General features: G+C 39.1%; 1 protein-coding gene across 3 annotated transcripts in view; it reads right to left on the bottom strand.

The window, feature by feature from the left end:
* KDM6A (lysine demethylase 6A) overlaps positions 1-19,560 on the bottom strand; it is a 239,234-nt gene that overhangs the window by 141,257 nt on the left and 78,417 nt on the right. For all 3 annotated transcript variants that reach the window (XR_016444037.1, XM_090061774.1, XM_090061761.1), the window contains exon 4: positions 11,832-11,881. Coding sequence is in view for 2 of the 3 variants with exons in the window: in XM_090061774.1 (XP_089917900.1) it covers positions 11,832-11,881 (50 nt within the window). In the remaining variant the exon portion in view is untranslated. The remainder of the gene's footprint in view (positions 1-11,831; positions 11,882-19,560) is intronic.

Genomic DNA, 19,560 nt, shown 5'->3' on the forward strand with positions numbered 1-19,560 from the left:
AATTACAATCAGATTTTGACAGCGATTTAGCCAAACAGCAGAAAGCAAGATCACCTTTAAATGTGGACATCCTAACAGAACTATAAACATCTTCTTCACTTCCCAGGCAGTAAAGCACTAAGAGAATTTCTGCCAAAACAAAGGAAATGGTACTGGTTAAGACTAGGCGATCAATACCACAAATTTCAAACTATAGACTGATGACCATATGCCTGTTTAACACAGCAAATATGATTATTCTGCCTTGGGATTGTCTGCACTTCAACACTCTTATGCAATCATCACTTCAGAGTATTAATAATTAAAACTGTCTGTTGCCTCTTCTGCAAGACAGGTATCTTAAGATCCAATTCTAAGATTAATCATGCCCAAGAGCTATAATCCCTTCAGTAAGAAGACAGACATGAGCTCTATAATTCCTGTTCCCTCAGTTCACTTAAAAACATAGAAAAGGGGAGATAATCTATAGAAGGAATTTGCCCAAATTTGGAAAAGGTCATTTAATATGTTATTTATTAATTTATTTGACATAAAGCAAAGATGCAAAGCTCTTCATTTACTGCTTCCAGAATCAAAAAGGTTGATTGTTCACCCACCAAACTGACTTCCAATGACAGTGACATTCCCAAGTGTTAGAGCTACTCTGCTAATCCAACTTTAGCAGCATTAAGACTTGATGTTAATCACTTCCTTGGTTGGCAGAGTACAGGAACGGAGAAGTTTGGATTCCACAAGTCAGAAGACACCTTTCACAAGTATAGCTCATCATACTCTTCCTGACTATTATGAAATATTTGTGACACTGTCAGAAAATTAACAGACAGGTTATCCAATAAAGGATTAGCGCTACAAAACTGTGGAGAAGATATGGAGCCCTAGCTCCCAAAAATGTCCAAGCCCCGGACTCGATAACAAGGCAGGACTTGGTGGTGAGCCAGCAACAATTAATATCTGGGCCTCAAACACCATGTGTATGTACTTTCAAAAACTTCCTAAGGACACACAAATACAATTTCTGGCTTTGGGTTTCTAGGTACACTTTTTGGATGCAGATTGTTTACAGCCCCTTTGAGAGCTGAAACTCCATAATTTATCTGGTCCTGAGATATGAGTGAGCTCGGTGTTTCTCCCAGTTCAGCAACTAGCTTAGCAAAACCTTTCCCAGAATTCTCACTTATGGGTACTGGCTTACAGTTCACCCCTTTGGACACAGACTTCATAAAAAGGTCCCTAAAGCCCTTTACCTTACATAGCACAAAATAAATAAGCAAATAGTTATAGATCCAGGAAAAAAAATACCTCTCGTTCCCTGCCCATTTTCCTTATTATTCCGGAGTGTTTCTCAGGAATCTAGTCAATCCCTTTTCAAGATTCCTGGTCCCCCTTGACTTGTTTACTTAATCACAGCCACTATTTTCTTTTTCTACAGCCAGCTTCCTTTAGCCTTAGCTGGTGTCACAGTCCAAGATTTCTCATCTTCACTCCTTTGCAAGTCTGTCTTGAGTCTCTCACAGGCTCTGTGATTTTTATGATCCAGAACTACCAAGATATCTTTTGCCACTACAGAAATTACACTCCTTCAAACCCCAGGTGCCTACAAAGAAAGTGAAGATAGCTGGTTCTTTTAGCTTCAGCCAACATATTGGCATAAAGTGTTCCCACTTGAACTGGTGACCATCAAGGTTTAATAACAATTATTATCTCTGGGAGGGAAATATATAACAATCCTAGGAGCAGATGATGGTCTTTGTTAATGCCAAGCTACTGAATAACAGAGTATGTTAAGATAAAGAGATTCTTTCAAATCATCCCATTTATAATAAATCACAGGCTCTATTAGTCTGTGAACTCAGTTTATTTAGACTATTTTATCTCAGTCAGGAAACACCTTCAAGTCATACATGCAAAGTGTGTTGAAATAATTAATACTTAGAAGAGATCCTAGTCATGTTTGAGTCCAAAACATCTCTCATCGGGGGTTTGGCTGCAGAACCCTCTCTCACAACACTAAGTGCACAGGAAACTCAATTTTTAACTTAAATCTACAGCAAAAAACCCGAATAAGAAAAATTTCAAGATAAGAAAAAAACAACACCCCACAGCCTAAAAAATCAGGGTGACTATACATCTTGGTTTGGCCAGGACAGTCCAGGATTTCATAGGTCTTTCCAGCATCCCTACCAGTTGGCTAAAATGGAAGCAAAATTCCAGGATTATATCATTTTAAAATATTTTCATTTAGCCTCCTCCGATTATATTAGTTACACGATTAACTTATAACACAGCAGCTCAGATGCAGCTGCTTGTTCGGAGCCACTTCCGGCACCCTTTGTCTGGGAGTAGGTGGCAAGCCCAGCCAGGCAACATTGGCCCACATAAAGCCCTGTGCTGGGAGGGAGGGAGCACATGTGAACCAAGCAACTAACTGCTTAACTGATGAGTCATTAGGCTGCTCCCAGTTTTCCTCTTTGACTATGGATACTAGTCCCCCTTGCCCCTTCCCCTCCCTCCATCCCACCTGCCCTGCTGCCTTCTGACTCCTGCTGGGATATCACATGGCTTCCCTTCCCTGCCAGACTTCACTGGCCTTGACTAAAGCATGACCAGTAAGCTAACCAGTTATCACTGCACTTATTGGTTAAACAATTAATTGTTTAACCTTTCACATCTCTAGCACTTGCTTGGCCTGGCTCCTCCCGAGCAGTGGCTGGAGGCTAGGGGACAGGCTGGGCTGAGCACCGCTCACCTCGTACCTGGGGCATGGATGGCTGGGTTTGGGGCTCAGGTAACTGTGCAGGGTAAGCCAGTAGCTGCCCACTGTCTTCTGCTCCACTGCTGTGGCTACTGCTGAGGCCTGAGCCAAGCGTGGTAGATTCTGCATGTGAATGCGGGGTGGGTGAGGGTTGTGGGTGTCACACCATCCTGAATTTCCTTACTCCATTCCAAATAATATGGTCATCATATAATATACAGCAAATGATATTTATAAGTCTGAATACTAGACAATTCTTTCCCTCCTCAAAAACTAAATATTCTTAAATACCATATACCTTCTGAAATTTCTATCACCAGGAGTTTGTGCCATAAACTACAATCGTTGTGAGGGACACTATCTTGATGGTTATCTGAGGTTACGCATATAAGTGTCCGAATGATACATTTGTATGAGCTATGACCACAACATAATTTTTAATTATTTATGAAGATACTACTCTGAATTAGATGTAGTTATTTCCAAAGTTTACTGATGACCGAGTCAAAACTTTCCTGTGATTTAACGTTTCACATTGAAATCCTAGAGCAGCACTGCTGGGATAAAGCTAAACTCTCAATTAAGAAATACTTAAGATTTTTATGGGACAATGAGTCAATTACAATGCAAATAAGCATTAATTCCAGAACTGATATTTTAGTTTTAAAGATTAAAGCCCAAAATTTTCTAAATACATCAGCACTTTGTTTCTATAATATTTCAGCCACCATAAAAATAAATTTATAAATACTATTATCTCTATTAGGAAAAGAGAAATTCTATCATTGAGATATGAAAGCTGATTTATGATCTAACAATGAACAAATTAAGGACCCACAACAAACTCTTAAGTATTTTTTTAAATAAAAATTAAAAGTTACTAAGGAAACAATTTACTGTTATTGTACTGTCTTAATTAAAGCTAAATCTTTGTCTCATATTTTAAAGCTAACAGAAATAACATTGGATTCTGTCCAAACAACTATTCAGTATGTTGAGGTTACCATAGAACATAAAAAGGTTGTGCATCAGTGAAATGGAAAATTACTTTGTCTTCTATTAGACCTTCCCAGGTACAAAGTGCTTCCATATTCTCAGTTATCAATATGTCTAGTAATTGCCTTCTTGCTCAGTTATTTTAAAAAGGGAGGAAATGAACTTACATGCTAGAGAAAAGAATATAGCAAGACAGCCAAACATTAAAGATACAAAACATTTCCAATTGTTTTCCTATTACACAGCATTAAGAAAAGAAATCCAAAAGAAAAGTGCTTATTGTACCAGGGAAGAAAAATCTAGATAAAAAGAGACTACACAAAAGTTATTAACTCCAATTACAGGTTTGATTAGAAAAAATATGCCGTAAACATGTGGCTCTTTGTTACTTCAATAAACAATGGATTAAAAAAAGTCTCAACACCAGGCAAAATTATTTTAACATTAAGTTCAATATACTCTTTGTAATTTTTTTCTTAAGTTTAATTACAAAGAATTTTTAACACTGACATTAAAGAGCTACTGTTCTGTGTGTTAGGTCTCCACGCTAAAAGAAAACGGATTTACATTGGTAGTTCAAGTTCATTTAGAAAAGCAGCACCTTGTAGAAAAAGGACTTCAGAATCTTAAGATTACTTTCTGCAACAGGGTCATGAACCAGCTGACATACTTTTTATGCTTCAGAACACAAAACTTTCTAAGACTAGGAACTAAAATTTAGGTCTTCCTTTTCAGCAGACAAGTTCTGCCACATGCACACTGACTGTCCTATAAGGCCCTACAGTAGTACCTTTCCTATGTTCCCTAAATGAAGGCTGGGTATAGACTTCCTATGGTAGCAAATGAAGCCATCAGCTGAAGCATGCTGTAAACCCCAAGGCTAGAAAGCAACACAGGCAAGCTCTCCAGCCAGAGAACACAAGAGGGCTGCTCCCTGGGCCACCCCTGGCTTTACAGGAATGCATTACTTGAAAGCCTGCTCTCTCCCCTGCCTGGGAAGGGGCAAGTTGTCAACAGGCAGCCCCCAATGGTTTTAAAGTGCCTCAAGTGCAGCATTCCAGACAGACTGCACACAAGATGACTGATTCTTTTCCCATGTCTCAGGCTTTTAAGTTTCCCTTAACTGTGGGTCCCAACTCGTCCCACAGAGCCATAAGCCAGGAGGATAACTTCCCTGGCCCTAGTTCTAGTCCCCACCCTGGGCTTTACAATCCCCGTCCTTGTCACCCAACTGGGTAACAAGGGCTAAATTTAAAGCCCCAGGGCCAAGAACTAGGCTTGGGGCCAGTCTTCCCAAGCCTGATATCCAATACCTGGGAACCTGTTGCAGCCACAAGGCTGCCCAAGCCCTAGGTCGCCCCCTGCTTGTGGTAACAAGCTCCTTTCCAGTGCAGGGTTTGAAAAGCTGTACAGATCTTGGTGGGCCCCAGGGCACCCTGCCTCCTGGTCACAATAAGTAGAGGAGACACAGTTCCCTCCTCCCCACCCAAATGAGCCTGGGACTCTATCAGCTAGTATCTGTAATAGGTAAGACAAACTAACACAGAAGCTTTGCTTTTCCACCCATGCAGACTTTGCCCTGTTGTTTGCACAGTAGAGTCTTGGTTGCATTCCAGAGCAGCCCCTTGCCTTCCACGTGTTGGGGGAAAGTAGAGGGGGCAATGAGGTGGAGGAGTAAGGAGGGGTGTCATTTGGAATATTTGAAGGACTGACCAGACACTAATCACAGAATGCTGTGTCCCCATGTAACACTGAACTGGCCCACAGAGGAGTGACTCAAAATAGTACCCAATTGTTCCAGTGTGCTTTTGAAATGTTCCAGGACGCTTAAACTGATCTTAAAGTGGCATACACATTTGCACTTTTTGAGTTTATTACATTTTTATCTAAAACATTCTAGACATTACATGTGCTCACACCCTTAGACTTTCAGGTTGGGAAAAAAAAAATGAAGTGAGGAATTCCTGATCCTGATTCCAGTGCCACGTGAGAGTTCTAGCAGAAATAAGTGGACCTCCAATGAAGCTCCCAATATATGTTCAAAATGGTAAGAACCTAAGTGATGAAATCAAGCAGTATTAAACTAACAAAAAACTAACCTCACCCTACTTATACAGGGAGCCCAACCAGATGCAAATTCTTTTTTTTTGAGCAGTACAAGAGATAAAGATATAATAAAAGACCTCCCCCTCTGCAGACAGTCATGCTAGAATTGCTATGGAAGAGAATTCTACCAGCCCATTTTGAAGGGAATAAAGCCCTACCATTATGAACTCAGTTACAACTGCATGGGTACCAGCTGTCTCCTCCCATTTTGACTAAAGAACTTGACTACTGCTTCTTCACTTTTCAATCCCCTCCTCTTAAGACATGCTCAAAATGGCCATGCCAAATTTAAAGTGTTATTTTCCCTGAATCATCAAGTCCCACAACTATCTCCTACACTTGTCATTTTCAACCCCATCTGGTTCCTTCTTGTTCTCCCTGTCCTTTGGCTGCCTACTTTCCTCCTCACCTTCTGCTCACTTTGTTTGCACTATGAGGTAGGTAGGTAAATAAATACAATAAATAAATAAATAAATAAAAAGTCTTGCCCAATCAACAGCAGATATGTAAGAAATATACTTGGGCTCACAGATTTTTATTAATGCCCTTAACCATTTAGTTAACATTTTACAGGATAAACATGCAAAATCAGGCAATGGGCATATTTCAAAATGCAGAGTTTAAAAGCACAATAAGACCAGTTCTGTACTGCAGAATTCTATTAGTTTTGCAGCATACTGTGGGGTGATCTGTGGACGTCAAAGGAACTTCAAAAACACCTTTTTTTTGACATGTGTAATTCAAGGGGAAAAAAACTCGCTGGATTGCCCATAAGGGTATTATCAGGTTATACAGGGGCAAGAGCATTATTGGGCATCTTGCTATTCTTCCATTTTTGTTACAATAAAAATATTAGATTATCTGGTGACTCAACAAATGGAGACTAAATTACAGGAGAATTAAACCAAACTAAGAAAACTTTTCCACTTCCAGTGTTTTCTATATTCAACACAACATTCTGTATTATCATTTGAAAAGTACTTATACACTGTGAACACTACAAGGATGAAAACTGAAGAACAGGTTACAGGTTCCTGTCAGAATGTCTTAAACATATTGTACTTTCTTGCACACAACACATCCTGAAGTTAAATATGCACCTTGTTTTTAAATAGGCAAAACAAAGAAAAAAGATCTTTCCTTGCACCAAGTGACTGAGTAGCAGCACTAGGGAGCTGAACCTGCCTACTGTTCTGCTCCCTGTGGATTGTGTGCAGACTTTACTTTAGCTTTCACCCAAAATTCAAGCAGCAGCAACTGCTGTTACCTTATTTCCCCGACTTACAATACACGCTCCAATTTCCAGCAGCTGTTTTTGAAATAAAAGGAACATTCTGTATGCAGGAATATGGTAGTCAAAGCAAGTTAAATCCTCAAATAATCCATCTGTGTCCTATATTTATGCATGAAATGAATAAACAATAGACCCATAATACTTTTATTTAAACAATACAGAACCTACACACATGAACATTTGATACAAATGTGCTGCATTAATACACAATAGATTGTGCCCACGTTTGACTTACCCTTTGATTTCAAAGCAGGATACCAGGGCAAATATGCATAAGAACTAACAGATACATGCTCAGATGTGGTCATAAGAATATAATACAACTGCCATATACTGGGTCAACCAATGGTCCACTAACCTGTTTCTGACAGTGGCAGTAGTACATGCAGTGGCAGAAAAGCATATAAAAAAAGCATGTCTAGAGTGATCCATCCCATCATTGATTTAGGGGCATCAAAGGATACATCCCTAGCCATTCTATTATTAATTTACCTAACTCCATAAATCTGTCTAATCCCTTTATAGCTAGGGAGAGAAGTTACTCACAAACTGGTACAAATGATCAGAAACTAGTTCAAATATATTACACAACAGAAGTTCAGTGCACATAAACCACTTTCAAAATGGCTGAAACAGGTTTAAGATAAACCTGGATGGATGCAGTATCAGGCTTAACTATCAATTTATTGAAATTTCTGTCCCAGATCCCTTCCAGTTTCAAGTTAACTCACAGTCCCCGCCCCTCCCCCCCCAGCATCCCAGGATACTTTGTACCTCCCCTGCAAGCTCCCTCTCACAGGGTGGACAGGCCTACCTTTGACCCATGCCATCTGCTCCAGCTGAGCAGGGAGGCATGCTCTACTGCCCGCAGCCACTGAAGGCATGTGGCTGCATTCCTGGAATCAAAAGCGAATGTCGGATCACTTGCTTATCAGTACAATCTACACAGCTTAGACTAACCTGCAAAGATTGAATCGATTCAGCCTCAGGCTTTTTGACTGTCTGTACTTAGCATACGAGTCTGGCTATACTATCCTCTTCCACAACCTCCTGTGGCAATGGGTTCTACAAATTAACTATGTACTATATATGAAAAAAAAATCCTCTTGCTCATTTAAAGTCTGCTTCCTCTTCACCAGTCCTAATATTCTGGAACTTAGTGAATATGACTATCATATCTTCCACTTAGCCTTCTCCTTTCCAAACAGAAGAGTTTTAACTTGTTTAATTTCTCCTGTAACAGCAGTGTGGTCCATACCAGGGGTCAGTAACATTTTTGGGCAGAGTGCCAAAAACACCCACAACCTCAGCTTGTAAGATACTTCTGTGCCAAAGGCAGACAGCGGAAGACCCGAGGGGCCTGATCCTTGTTGCAAAATGCACCCTCATCCCCTTCCCCACCACCCGCCCTGAAGAGCACGCACCAAGCAAAATGTGCAAACACTGGCAAATGTGCCGGGTGTTGCCTACCCCTTGTCTATACCCTTCATCATCTCTGTTGCCCTTCTCTGTACCTTTCCTAATTCCCCTATGTCCTTTTTGAGATATGGAGAGCAGAGATGTACACAGCATTTAAGCTGTGGAGACAGCGTGGATTTATGTAGTGGAAAAATATTTACTGTTTTGTTTTCAATTCCCTTTTTAATGAGTCCCAATATTTTATTGGTTTTGTTCACCACAGTGCATTGAGCTGATATTTTTAAAGAACTACCTATAATGACCCCAAGGTCTATTTCCTGAGTCATAAAAACTAATTCAGTCCAACACTGTGTACATATAGTTGAGGTTATTTTTCCCCTATGTGCATTATCTTGCACTCGTCAACAATGAAATGTATCTGCCACTTTTTCCCCACTTGGTTCTGAGAGATCTCTTCAGCTCCTCACCATCAGCTTAGGATTTGACTACTTGGCATAACTGAGCATGGTCTGTGAACTCTGAAATTTCACAGAGCGTTCCCTTTAACAGGTCACTTATGAAAAAGTTGTACCAAACTGTTCCCGACACAAATCCATGTTGAACCCTGCTACTGACTTTCCTCTGTTCTGAAAGATGAGCATTTAGCACTACCTGTTTTCCCTAGATTTTAACCAGATTTCAGTCCAAAAATGAACCTACCCTCCAACCCTATAGAAACTCAGTTTCTTTTTTAAAAGCATTTGGTAAAGGACCTTGTCAAAAGCCCCCTGAAAATCCAAATGCAAATTTATATTACATCTACTGAATCCCCCTTCTCCATGTGCTTGTTAACACACTCAAAGAACTCCAGCAGATGGTCTTTTTATATCTGTTAGTAGTTTAACAGATAGGTGCCCCTAAAGGGACTAAATTAAATATATTTCAACAAAATAAGCATAGGTAACATTTAATAACCTGCTTCTTTTGGCAAAGAGGTAACATTAAGTACATCAAGAAAACCTATAACGAAGTTATCAAATGTGCATTGGAAACAATGTTCTAAAAGCCATAGGACTTCCTAAGGGTCACCTGCACAAATTCTCTGGGACTTGGACATTGTAAGGAAAAAAGATTTTACAAAATACAGTTAAAATGAATACCCTGTACCAGGGCTAACCAACTACAGAGTGGTCAGGGGCTGTATGCTCCCTCCACTCCCAAATCCCCACAACTGAACTACATGGGCATTCCTCTTACCCCCCCGCCCTCCGTGGAGCCCCTCTAGACCATGGTCTCTTTGGGCCCCATGGGCCAAGCTGCTCTGTCCCACCACCAAAGACAGGAGCAGGAGAAGGGGAAGCCCCAGAGATCCCAATGGCAGCAGCAGCTGGACTGGGGCTCTGGGGGCCACAAATTAACCCCTAGTAAGCCCTATGTCAAATGGCCCTGCCCTATAGAATTTGTATAATACAGCAGCAGCACACAGAATAGCATACAATTAAGTAAGATGAACCTACAACAAACTAGCTATTTTGCATAGGACAAGCTGCTCTTGAGACAATACCAAATTAAAGTTATTTATGTATAAGAGTTCTTTGAAATGACCTCTATATGCTCATATTTGGAACATATAAATTTTGCGAAGTGGAAAGTGTAGAGGCCACCTGAAGGAAAAAAATGATGAACAGAGATACAAAACTTGTTAAACATAAGATAATATTTGCCCAAAGTCAAAATCTCTTGAAGCAGAATTGTAAAACAAAGGAAATGGGGTTAAACAAGTTTTTACTGTAAAGACTATCATAAGCTATAGTTGAGATCCATAAAGCTAAAGTAAAAGTATTTACAAATTTGCTTCTAACAGTAGCACTGGATGCAGCCCATTACATAATTCAGCATGTATACTAAAACGAGCTACTATTATACCAGCCAAATAAATAACCCAAATCACAAAATACTTTTTATGTACACAACAGAAAAGATACTGACAGCATAGAGACTTTTAGAATATAGCAGACTGATAATTAACAAATTTTCCAGCACTTACAATTTATAGTAGTGTCATTCTAGATTAAATGCATCTCAGAGTATATAACATTACTTTTAAAAAAGTTAAATATCTATCAATTTTCAAAGAAAAAAACCCCCCCTGAACTCCAAATTTCTTTTCACTGCAAAACCCTCAAGCAGGAAACTTGAGCTACTCTGAACTGGGTTCTGAACTAGCCAGTATGACTTCAGTATACAATCTCAGAATATGAGTAGCCCTTAAACTAGCTGTTTCTGCCAGCCACAAGAAAGGGGTGACCCATATCCATGCAGAAGCATCTCTCGCATATATTTTATTTTTCAATAATTTTTTTTGGTATGGTCCTATGCAGGGGGCCTTCTGGAGCTAGGTTTTAGATGCACATAATGCACAATACCAACAGGATGCTCAAATCCTGTCCTCTCCACATGCAGAGCATGTTCCATTCAGTCTGTTCCATTACAGATAGGGCTGTGTGTCAGGGTACATTTCTCCTCATTATGCAATTCCAAAAAAAAAAAATTCACAGAAAAAATGATAGAAAACTATCAGTCAAACACTGAAGCGTGGCACTAAAGACTGAAATTAGGAAAGCATCCCTATTCATGAAGGTACTTAAGTATGTGTTTAAAGGTTAATATATGATTATGTCCCTTGCTTAAAGTTAACAAGTTAATCACATGCTTAAGTACTTTCCCAAACTCGGAGCTTAAATCAGCAGCTACAAAATTTTGCCATACAACAGACGTGTGTACAGAACACTGGTCTCTATACTATTAGTAATGAGGACTTTGATTTTTTTACAATCTAATTTAAATGTGTAACATAAAAGCTCTTAATATAAAAGAGTGGGGGTTTTTTAGAATCTGTTGAAAAGATGCTTTCTTATTCATGATCTAAATAAATTCTATAATAAAATATTAAGTCACATTTGGGCATGAACATCAAAAGAAGAGGAAAAGGGTGCTAAATATTGTGCAGCAGGCTTTCACATGGTTTACATCTCTCAATAATTGAACCTGCCCATATATTTAACAGGGCTTATTTGTGAAAAACTGCAGTAAGCAGTAATAAAAGCAAAATTCCACAAAACACTGCTGGCTTGGTGAAGCAATAGCTAGTTAAACGTATTACACAATAAGTAGTAATAGCAGATCTATTTTGCAGATTTATACGCAAATTAACTCACTTTAAAAGGTCACGCATGTAAAAAACAATAGGGTGGGAGGTGGGAAGGGGAGCAAATATGTACAGACCTTCCAGTAGTCAGATTGTAAACTGTAGTACCTCTGGTATGCAGATAATGCTGAAAGAGAAAAATAAAAATTGTTTTTAAAAAAGACCAAGACTGAAAGCCTTAAAAACCTCTCAAAATATGCATGTGTAAAATGATAAATGATTTAATAAAAGTACCTTTACTGCAATAAGTGCACTTCTGCGGGTAACGTATTTTTGTAAAGATTATAATTTTTCTGTATGAAGTGTGTCAACCCAAAACCACATTTTATTATGATTTATATGAACTTGATATTTAATATTTTAAAGTAACCTTATGAAACAATTCTACTGGTTGACATTTTGGATTTCTGGCAAAGCTGCTATCAATTCAAAAATTTAATCATACAATGAATTTACAATGCTCCACGGTATCCTGCAGTTTTTGAAAGGAATGGCAGTCGCACAGAAGAAAAAAAAAAAAAAAAAAATCAACTACAACATAAGCACAATCCCCTTTTCATCTGTCAGAAAAAAGTTAGGAGGAGGAAGGGACAGCTTCAAATTTTAGCCAGCACCTACCAAGGCTGAAATCAATATGAAACAGAGACCTACTTTTAGCCCAGCATGGGGACAATATCCAACTGGGAACTGTAGCATTACAGTGATAATTTTCACCAAATCATTGCTTCCTTTTCTTCCCCCATAAAATTCTGGTACCATAGATTCAACCTTTTGACTAGTAGGCACCTGATGCATCAGCATCACCACACTGAAAAATGGTAGCGAAAGCACTTTAAACTCATTGAACGAGCTTTGGTTAAAGCACCCCTGCCACCATTTTTCAATGTTAGGACGCTGATACATGAGATGCTGGAGTCTGCTGGAGTGCAGCAGTTACCATGCTCCTGCAGATTTGATTAACCAAGTCTGCTCTGACATGCTACAATTACAGCAAGGGTGCTCTGATGTGCGGCATGTGTATAGGTGCCCTATGTTCTTATTACACAGCTCTTATGCAAACAGCACAATACGCACGTTGCAATATGTAACACAAGGCATTTTATGTAATGATCTGCTAGTATCTCTAAACGTTGGAAAATATCAGTGTCATAAGGCAGGGGTGCCCAATCTGCAGCATGCATGCATGGCATGAGCAGCTTCTGAGTGGCAGGTGACAGACAGGGAAAGGGAGAGGAATGGCAGCTATGACAGGAAGCAGAAGAGCACCAGATCAACCAGGGAGCACAAGGCAAGGAAAGGGGATTGAAGTAGCACCCGAGAAGTGTATGGGGTTGATTTGTGGCATGACTGCCAAAAGGTTGGCCCTACGGTCATAAAGAATGCTAAAAATAAGGGAAAAAAAATAAAGAACTTTCCACACATTTGGAAAGGACAACCACTGCTTTGAAAAGCTCACAAACTAAATACACACAAAACTAAACAGATTAAGCATAGGACAATAGCAATATACTATTTACAGCCAAGCAAATTCACCACAAGCAAAATAGTAAGTATATTAAATGCATACCCTACAACACCCCTAAAATTTAAGGCAGCCCTCCAGTAATTAGATACTATAAATGGAAAGCAATAAATGTCTTATAATTTTCTATATATACACAATCTAATTTTTGAAGGGTTGTCTTAAATTTGTTTGTGACCACCACCACAGCAGAGTGGCAAGTGGTGGGAAGATGGACCAACCAACTCCAGCCCCTTATCTCCTCACCCCCAGGTGTGTGCCCCTTCACTGTCTACCCCCTACTTCCTCCCCTCCTCCCGACCCCTGAATATTACACTTGTACTGGGTCCCGCACTGCTCCCTGGCTCCAGGCCAACTCCCTTGCCCTTCTGGCTACGCACTGGGTCCTATTGCTGCTCCTTTAGCTCCCTGTTGAGCCAGGAAGCAGCAAGACACAGCATGGAACAAGAGACTAGTGCAGGACCCAGTGCTGCCTGCAGGTACTACATTTCTGTTTAACACTCAATATTAAGATGGATGAGGCTTTGTTTTCCCCATATTGAATGAAAGGAGGGGGTAGGGGGAACGCATCTTGGAGTCCAGTAAATAAGGTATTTGCATCCCTAGACCAAATTCCTCAAGACATGACTAGATATACATTTGGTCTCTTTCAGCAAAAAATTGTCACGTTACTAAAAAAAAAAAAGGGCGGGGGTAAAGATTTAACACAAAACACATTTAAAATTAAGGCAAAAAAATAATATTTTACAACCAACTTTCAGGAGCCCCATATCAATAGCTTAAGTAATAAATGTACCAGCCATGTTCTTTTAAATGTTGGTAGAGCAACTCTTTAAGTTTATTTTTGTTTGAGAATTCTAAGAATTTAACCATTTTTTCCTACCTAGACTAGAACTACTCTTCAAAGTCCTTAATTAACATTTCCAAAAATCACACAACATAAAACATAGTACGCTTCCCTTGTTTTTTACTGCCTGAAAAAATCCTCAGACTGAACACTTAATTGATAATTGAATCTAATTTACAAAAAATGTAACTGATTTTTGAACATGTCAGTAACTTTATTCCTCATTCAAACCAGTAGCTTCCTTCTGTTCTCAATGAATGGGCTGGTAAACATCTTGAATGAAAGAGTTCCAGAAGTGAAGCTAAGCTGCCCTCAAGGAAAATGGAGTATAGACTAGATAAAGGCATACTGGGGAATCTGGCCACACAAGATAATTTAAAAATGATTTAAGGCCAATACTAGGTATAATCACATTACTAAAAATAAACACAGTGATATTCTGTTTATTAATTTTAAAACAAGAAAATTCCCCAAAGCATGTGTTCAGAGTTAAAATCAACAGTATAGATTAATAACTTAGAACTAAAATAAAGTTTATTATATTGTAGTGTTCTAGTTTTTTGTTTATAAAAATGTAAATAGATAGTTGAATTTAAAAGAAATCCTAATACATTTAAATATGGAAGGATATGTAAAAGAATCTAAACAGCTTCAGCTCTGCCATATAAAAATATAAGCAGGCAAAGGAAATCCAACAGGTATTACAAGTCCAGTTCATGTATCTTCGGACCACAAATAATAAAAGAACTTAATTAAATGGGTGTTGTATTTCACTGCAGAGCAGAGCTAAGGTCTGCTGACACCATCTTCTAATTAGAAGCTTTAAATCTTATACTATTAACATTAAAATTAGTCACTGAAATTCTTAGTATGATAACATTTTACGCTGTTAAAGCTGTTGGGAAGCAAAAAGTCTCTCTCTTCCAGCACGGAAAACAGTCTTCAGCAATATTATATTAAACATACTTTGTTTAAACAGGAGAGGATTAGTTTGATTCTCAGGAAAATCTGTCTTCTAACACGATCAGTTAGCCTGTCCAAAATTTAAAAGGCAGATGAGATCTAAAACAAGACTGGACAAAGCACAAAAAAGTCATGGTAGCTAAACAAACATATATTGGCAATGGGATGGTTGGTATTCAGGCAAATTTGACCAAACCTCTATAACCACTATTCTAAATTTAAGAAGTCCTTCCTTCACTCTGATATAAATCCATGAATCTGTAGGGTTCACTTCAAGAAAAAAAAAATCAATTAGATGGCCAGCACCACCTAGTGGTGTGCTGCAAGGCTAAATATGACCACAGATTTTTCACTTGCTGAATTTCTGACCCGGGTAGGGAGGTCTAACCCTGACTGGTAGTAGAAGCCTTTATAGGGCTCAATATGGTCCCAGTGAGACAAAGGCTTGTTGACACAGGGTTGTCATGTATACATTATTCTATGCTACTCTAATGAATCTAAAAACTAGGCACAGGAAAGAGCTGGCCCAAGGATAGAAATACAAACTCTATTCACTCTTCACAGCCATGGTAAAAGAAACTGAGAAGAGGGTGGGGGTATCACTTCCTCATGCAGAGCAAGACAATGATGTCACACAAGAGCGCTCTCATGCACCCAATGGTAGCAGCTTCCATAGCAGCTCTCTAGCACAACACCAAGGATACCATCTGCTACCAGCTGAAACACAGTGATGCCCTGTAAAGTGGTTCTACTACTGGATTTTAGACTATACAGTACTCTGGCAAATTATGTTGTGGGCTAATTAACCAATTTAATTCTCTGTTGTTCCAATTTCTTGCCAGCATTGCCACCTCCCTCCCAATTACCTACTCCTGATAACTGGTCACTACTGGATAGTTTGCCATTATTCCCGTTCCCACTGGTGAGAAAAATTAACCAGAATTTACTGCATCTTTAGCAAGGGGTCTACAGACTGAACAGCAGATGAAAAGCCCAAGGTCTAGACTGAAGGATGAATGAAAGGTACAAGAGGAACCTCCAGCAGAGGATGTTTTAAGTTGCAAAAGATGACAAAAAAGTTACTTTGAGAAAAGACAATCTAATTAGCAAGTTTATCTTGAAAAGAAAGGAAGAATACACACATAGCACCTTGAAGTGGAAGATTCATAACTTTAGTTTTCACTGACCCATAACAGCATCCAACTATCGGTCATCAACAGTAATGTTAACCATAAAGTCCAAGTACACTGGTTAAACACCACAGCAGTTCAGGGTTTGGTATTATAGGAAATCTTTAAATAAGACTACAATTAGGTCAGCCTTAACTTAATCCCTTCATACTGTGTAAACACTGAAATGCAGAAGATACCATCGTAGGGGCATACCTTGATTATATTTACCTCAGAAATTCATCAGAAGATAAATTCCATTTTTCTCTCAAAAATCCCTTTCCATTGTTTATTTGACTTAAATTATTTCAGAATGAATTTAGATAGTTATTCATAACATGGGCAGACCATATTCTATAATACGAATATCAACTACAGTAAAGACTATAGCTCATATTCAAATTAGACTTTTTAATTGACTTTATAATGAAAAGCTGTAAATAATTCCAGTATTTAAAACCCTAGATAACCATTCTTATGTCTCAGACATGCATACAGCTATAGTTTAAGCCCAACAACCAAAGAGAGAAAAGATACACAGCTGTGGTAACCAGGCTTCAAAAGCTGTAGCTAACAAGCAGATATAAACAACATCAAACATGGCACTGGAAAAGGACTCCCAGGACATCAAAACTAGTCCCTTATATTCAGACAACTACTGGTTCAAAAAGGGTTCACAGTATCAGCAACTCACCTCTTCCACACATCACATCAACAAGTAGCCTACAAAAACATTCCACATGTAAAGAGCATAAGAAACAAGGGTGCCATCAGCGCCTGGTCACTGCAGTGGCAGGGAATTACTAGGTTAATATATGCTCAGATCTTAGGAAGATGACACTCTACACTACAGAGAAGAGCAAATAACACTATAGTACTTGTTAAACTGGTCTTCCTGACTCCAAATCTGAGAATGAGTTTGACTCTGAGCATAATGTGAAACTTTTCTAGCACATATACAAATCATTTCTAAGAGTATAGAGAAATGCACCCTTGTAGGGGCTTCAGAACAAGGTAAAACTCTTGGTTCAGAAAGCAAAGCAGCATTTACACTGTAACTGTTACATCTGTGGGTGTCTGGATCCATACAAGTTTAATGAAACCACTCCAACTTTAATCCCAGTTTCCACCTCAGACATGATCATTTCCATTACATTAGTTTCATTATCATTTGGTACTCTCCACTGAATCCAAGTATTTATTCAGGTCTTGGTTTTGATGCCTAGATCAGGGTTATTCAACTGGCAGCCAAAGGGCTGCACACCAGTGTCACTGAGCCTCTGGCTATGCTGAAGTTGGACAACCCTGACACAGATCAGTCTTGGTCTCCATCCCATTCTAAGTGGACAGATTTCTTACCTCTTTCTCCATAATACGTCGTTTTGTTTCTGTATTTTCCACTTCTGAAAGAGCTCCCTTCCGTATTAATCAACCCAATCACTTGCCTATTACCCCACTGTTCTGTTTCATAGACATTAGGGCTGGAAGGGACCTTGCAAGATCATAGGGTCCAGCCCCCTGCCCAAAGGGTCAGATCACCTCAACAAGGTAGGCATCCAAGCATTTCTCAAAGGTATCCAGAGTAGGTACTTGCACCACTTCTAAGCAGTCTTTTCCAGATTCTGGAGACCCAGACAGTAAATAAGTTTTTCTTTATGTCCAGTCTAAAACGGTCTTCCAGCAGTTTGTAACTGTTAGACCTGGTCTTTCCTTGGGGTGCCCTGGTCAACAAAGGTTCTCCCAGTTCCTGATACACAGCCCTTATATACTTATAGGCTGCCACCAAGTCACCCCTGAGCCTTTGTTTCTCTAGGCTGAAGAGTCCCATGCTTCTCAGCCTCTCCTCATAAGGCCTGTTTTCTTGACCTCTAATCATGAACATCTGAAGTGCATCTTTATCTAAGCAGGTCTTTATTCTTTCTCTAATCATTTTTCATCTCTTGCTTGGGATGCATGCTCTAGACAGTATTTGCACATGAAGTAATTCCATGCCTCTGCCATTTCAGGCCTGAAGATCCCAAATCCAGAATCCAGTGCCCTCCCTAACCAAATTCTCCTCATTTCTCAAAATTCTGAAGTCCAAACCCCCCAGTTTAGCTCTAGATTTCTCTACTTGGCATTTTAAACTGAACTAAAAATCGGCTCACAACAGCTCTATCCAAGATTATTTTCAACATCCAACTCTTCTACAAGATCCTTCCTAGATGCTAAAAACTAAATCTTACATGGTATTGCCCTAAACCAAAAGTATCTGTGCCCTATCATTAACAGCAATATTAGTTATTAAGTCTGTATGAGGGAAGTTAAAATCCCCCATAATTAATTAAAACGTTTCCCATGAGCTTGAAGAGACTGCTATCCACTGCCCAGTCTATTCTCGGTGGTCTATGACAGCCCCTTAATACAACTCTTATGGGGCTTTTTTTTTTTTTTTTTACTGTCCTTCTACTGTGATTCTCCTTTAGATTCTGTATTGGGCATCATATTTTATATCATTGCAACCTCCACTGCTACCTTATCATGTGTGCCTTTAATCTAACTTTGCTAACTGGCTTATACCTTTAATAAATGTATTCCAGTCTTCAAACTACAGGCAGTCCTCGGACTTAAGACACAACTGGTTCCTGAAAACCGCACCTTAAGTCAAAACGTTGCAACTCGGAACCAATTTTCTCATAAGAAATTAGGTTATAAATAGGGGATCGGTTCCTGGTGAAATACCCTATTTTCACCAAAAATACCCCAAATTTTGTACTCGATCAGTTATAGATGAGTAATATAGCTACATTAACGTATTTATATTGTAAACAGCAATCATCTTGATTTGGAAGGACTTCTTTGAGGTGACTTAGCTAGACTTTTTGAAAGGCTCTAGGTTGGACTTTCTAAAGGGATGTTGGCTGGAGTCTTCTCAGGTGTCTCGGCTGCAGGTTTTTCTGGAGCCTTATCTGCTTTCTTAAAGAAAGCATCCAAGGAAGTTTGGACAGATGTTCTTCAGGGAGATGAGCGATGCAGTGAACCTGTTCCCTGGCATGGCGTCACATCGGATCAAGTGTTGTAAGTCGAAACTGACATCATAAAGTTGAAACAGGGTGTCAATTTACAAACGTTGCAAGTGTGAAACATTGTAACTCGAAACGTTGTATGTCAAGGACTGTCTGTAGTCAAAATCTTAGTGAAGGTGTCATATTTCAAAAAGTGCAGCAAATCATTTAATGTTGTTCCAGATTTAATATTTACAACATGGTGCATTACTCAATTCTAGGTAAAGTAACATCTGAGTCTGCAAAACAAAACTTTAAAAT

This window comes from Crocodylus siamensis, chromosome 1 (genome assembly GCF_052110815.1).
Source record: "Crocodylus siamensis isolate JL-2025a chromosome 1, ASM5211081v1, whole genome shotgun sequence".
In the NCBI taxonomy this organism is placed as follows: domain Eukaryota; kingdom Metazoa; phylum Chordata; order Crocodylia; family Crocodylidae; genus Crocodylus; species Crocodylus siamensis.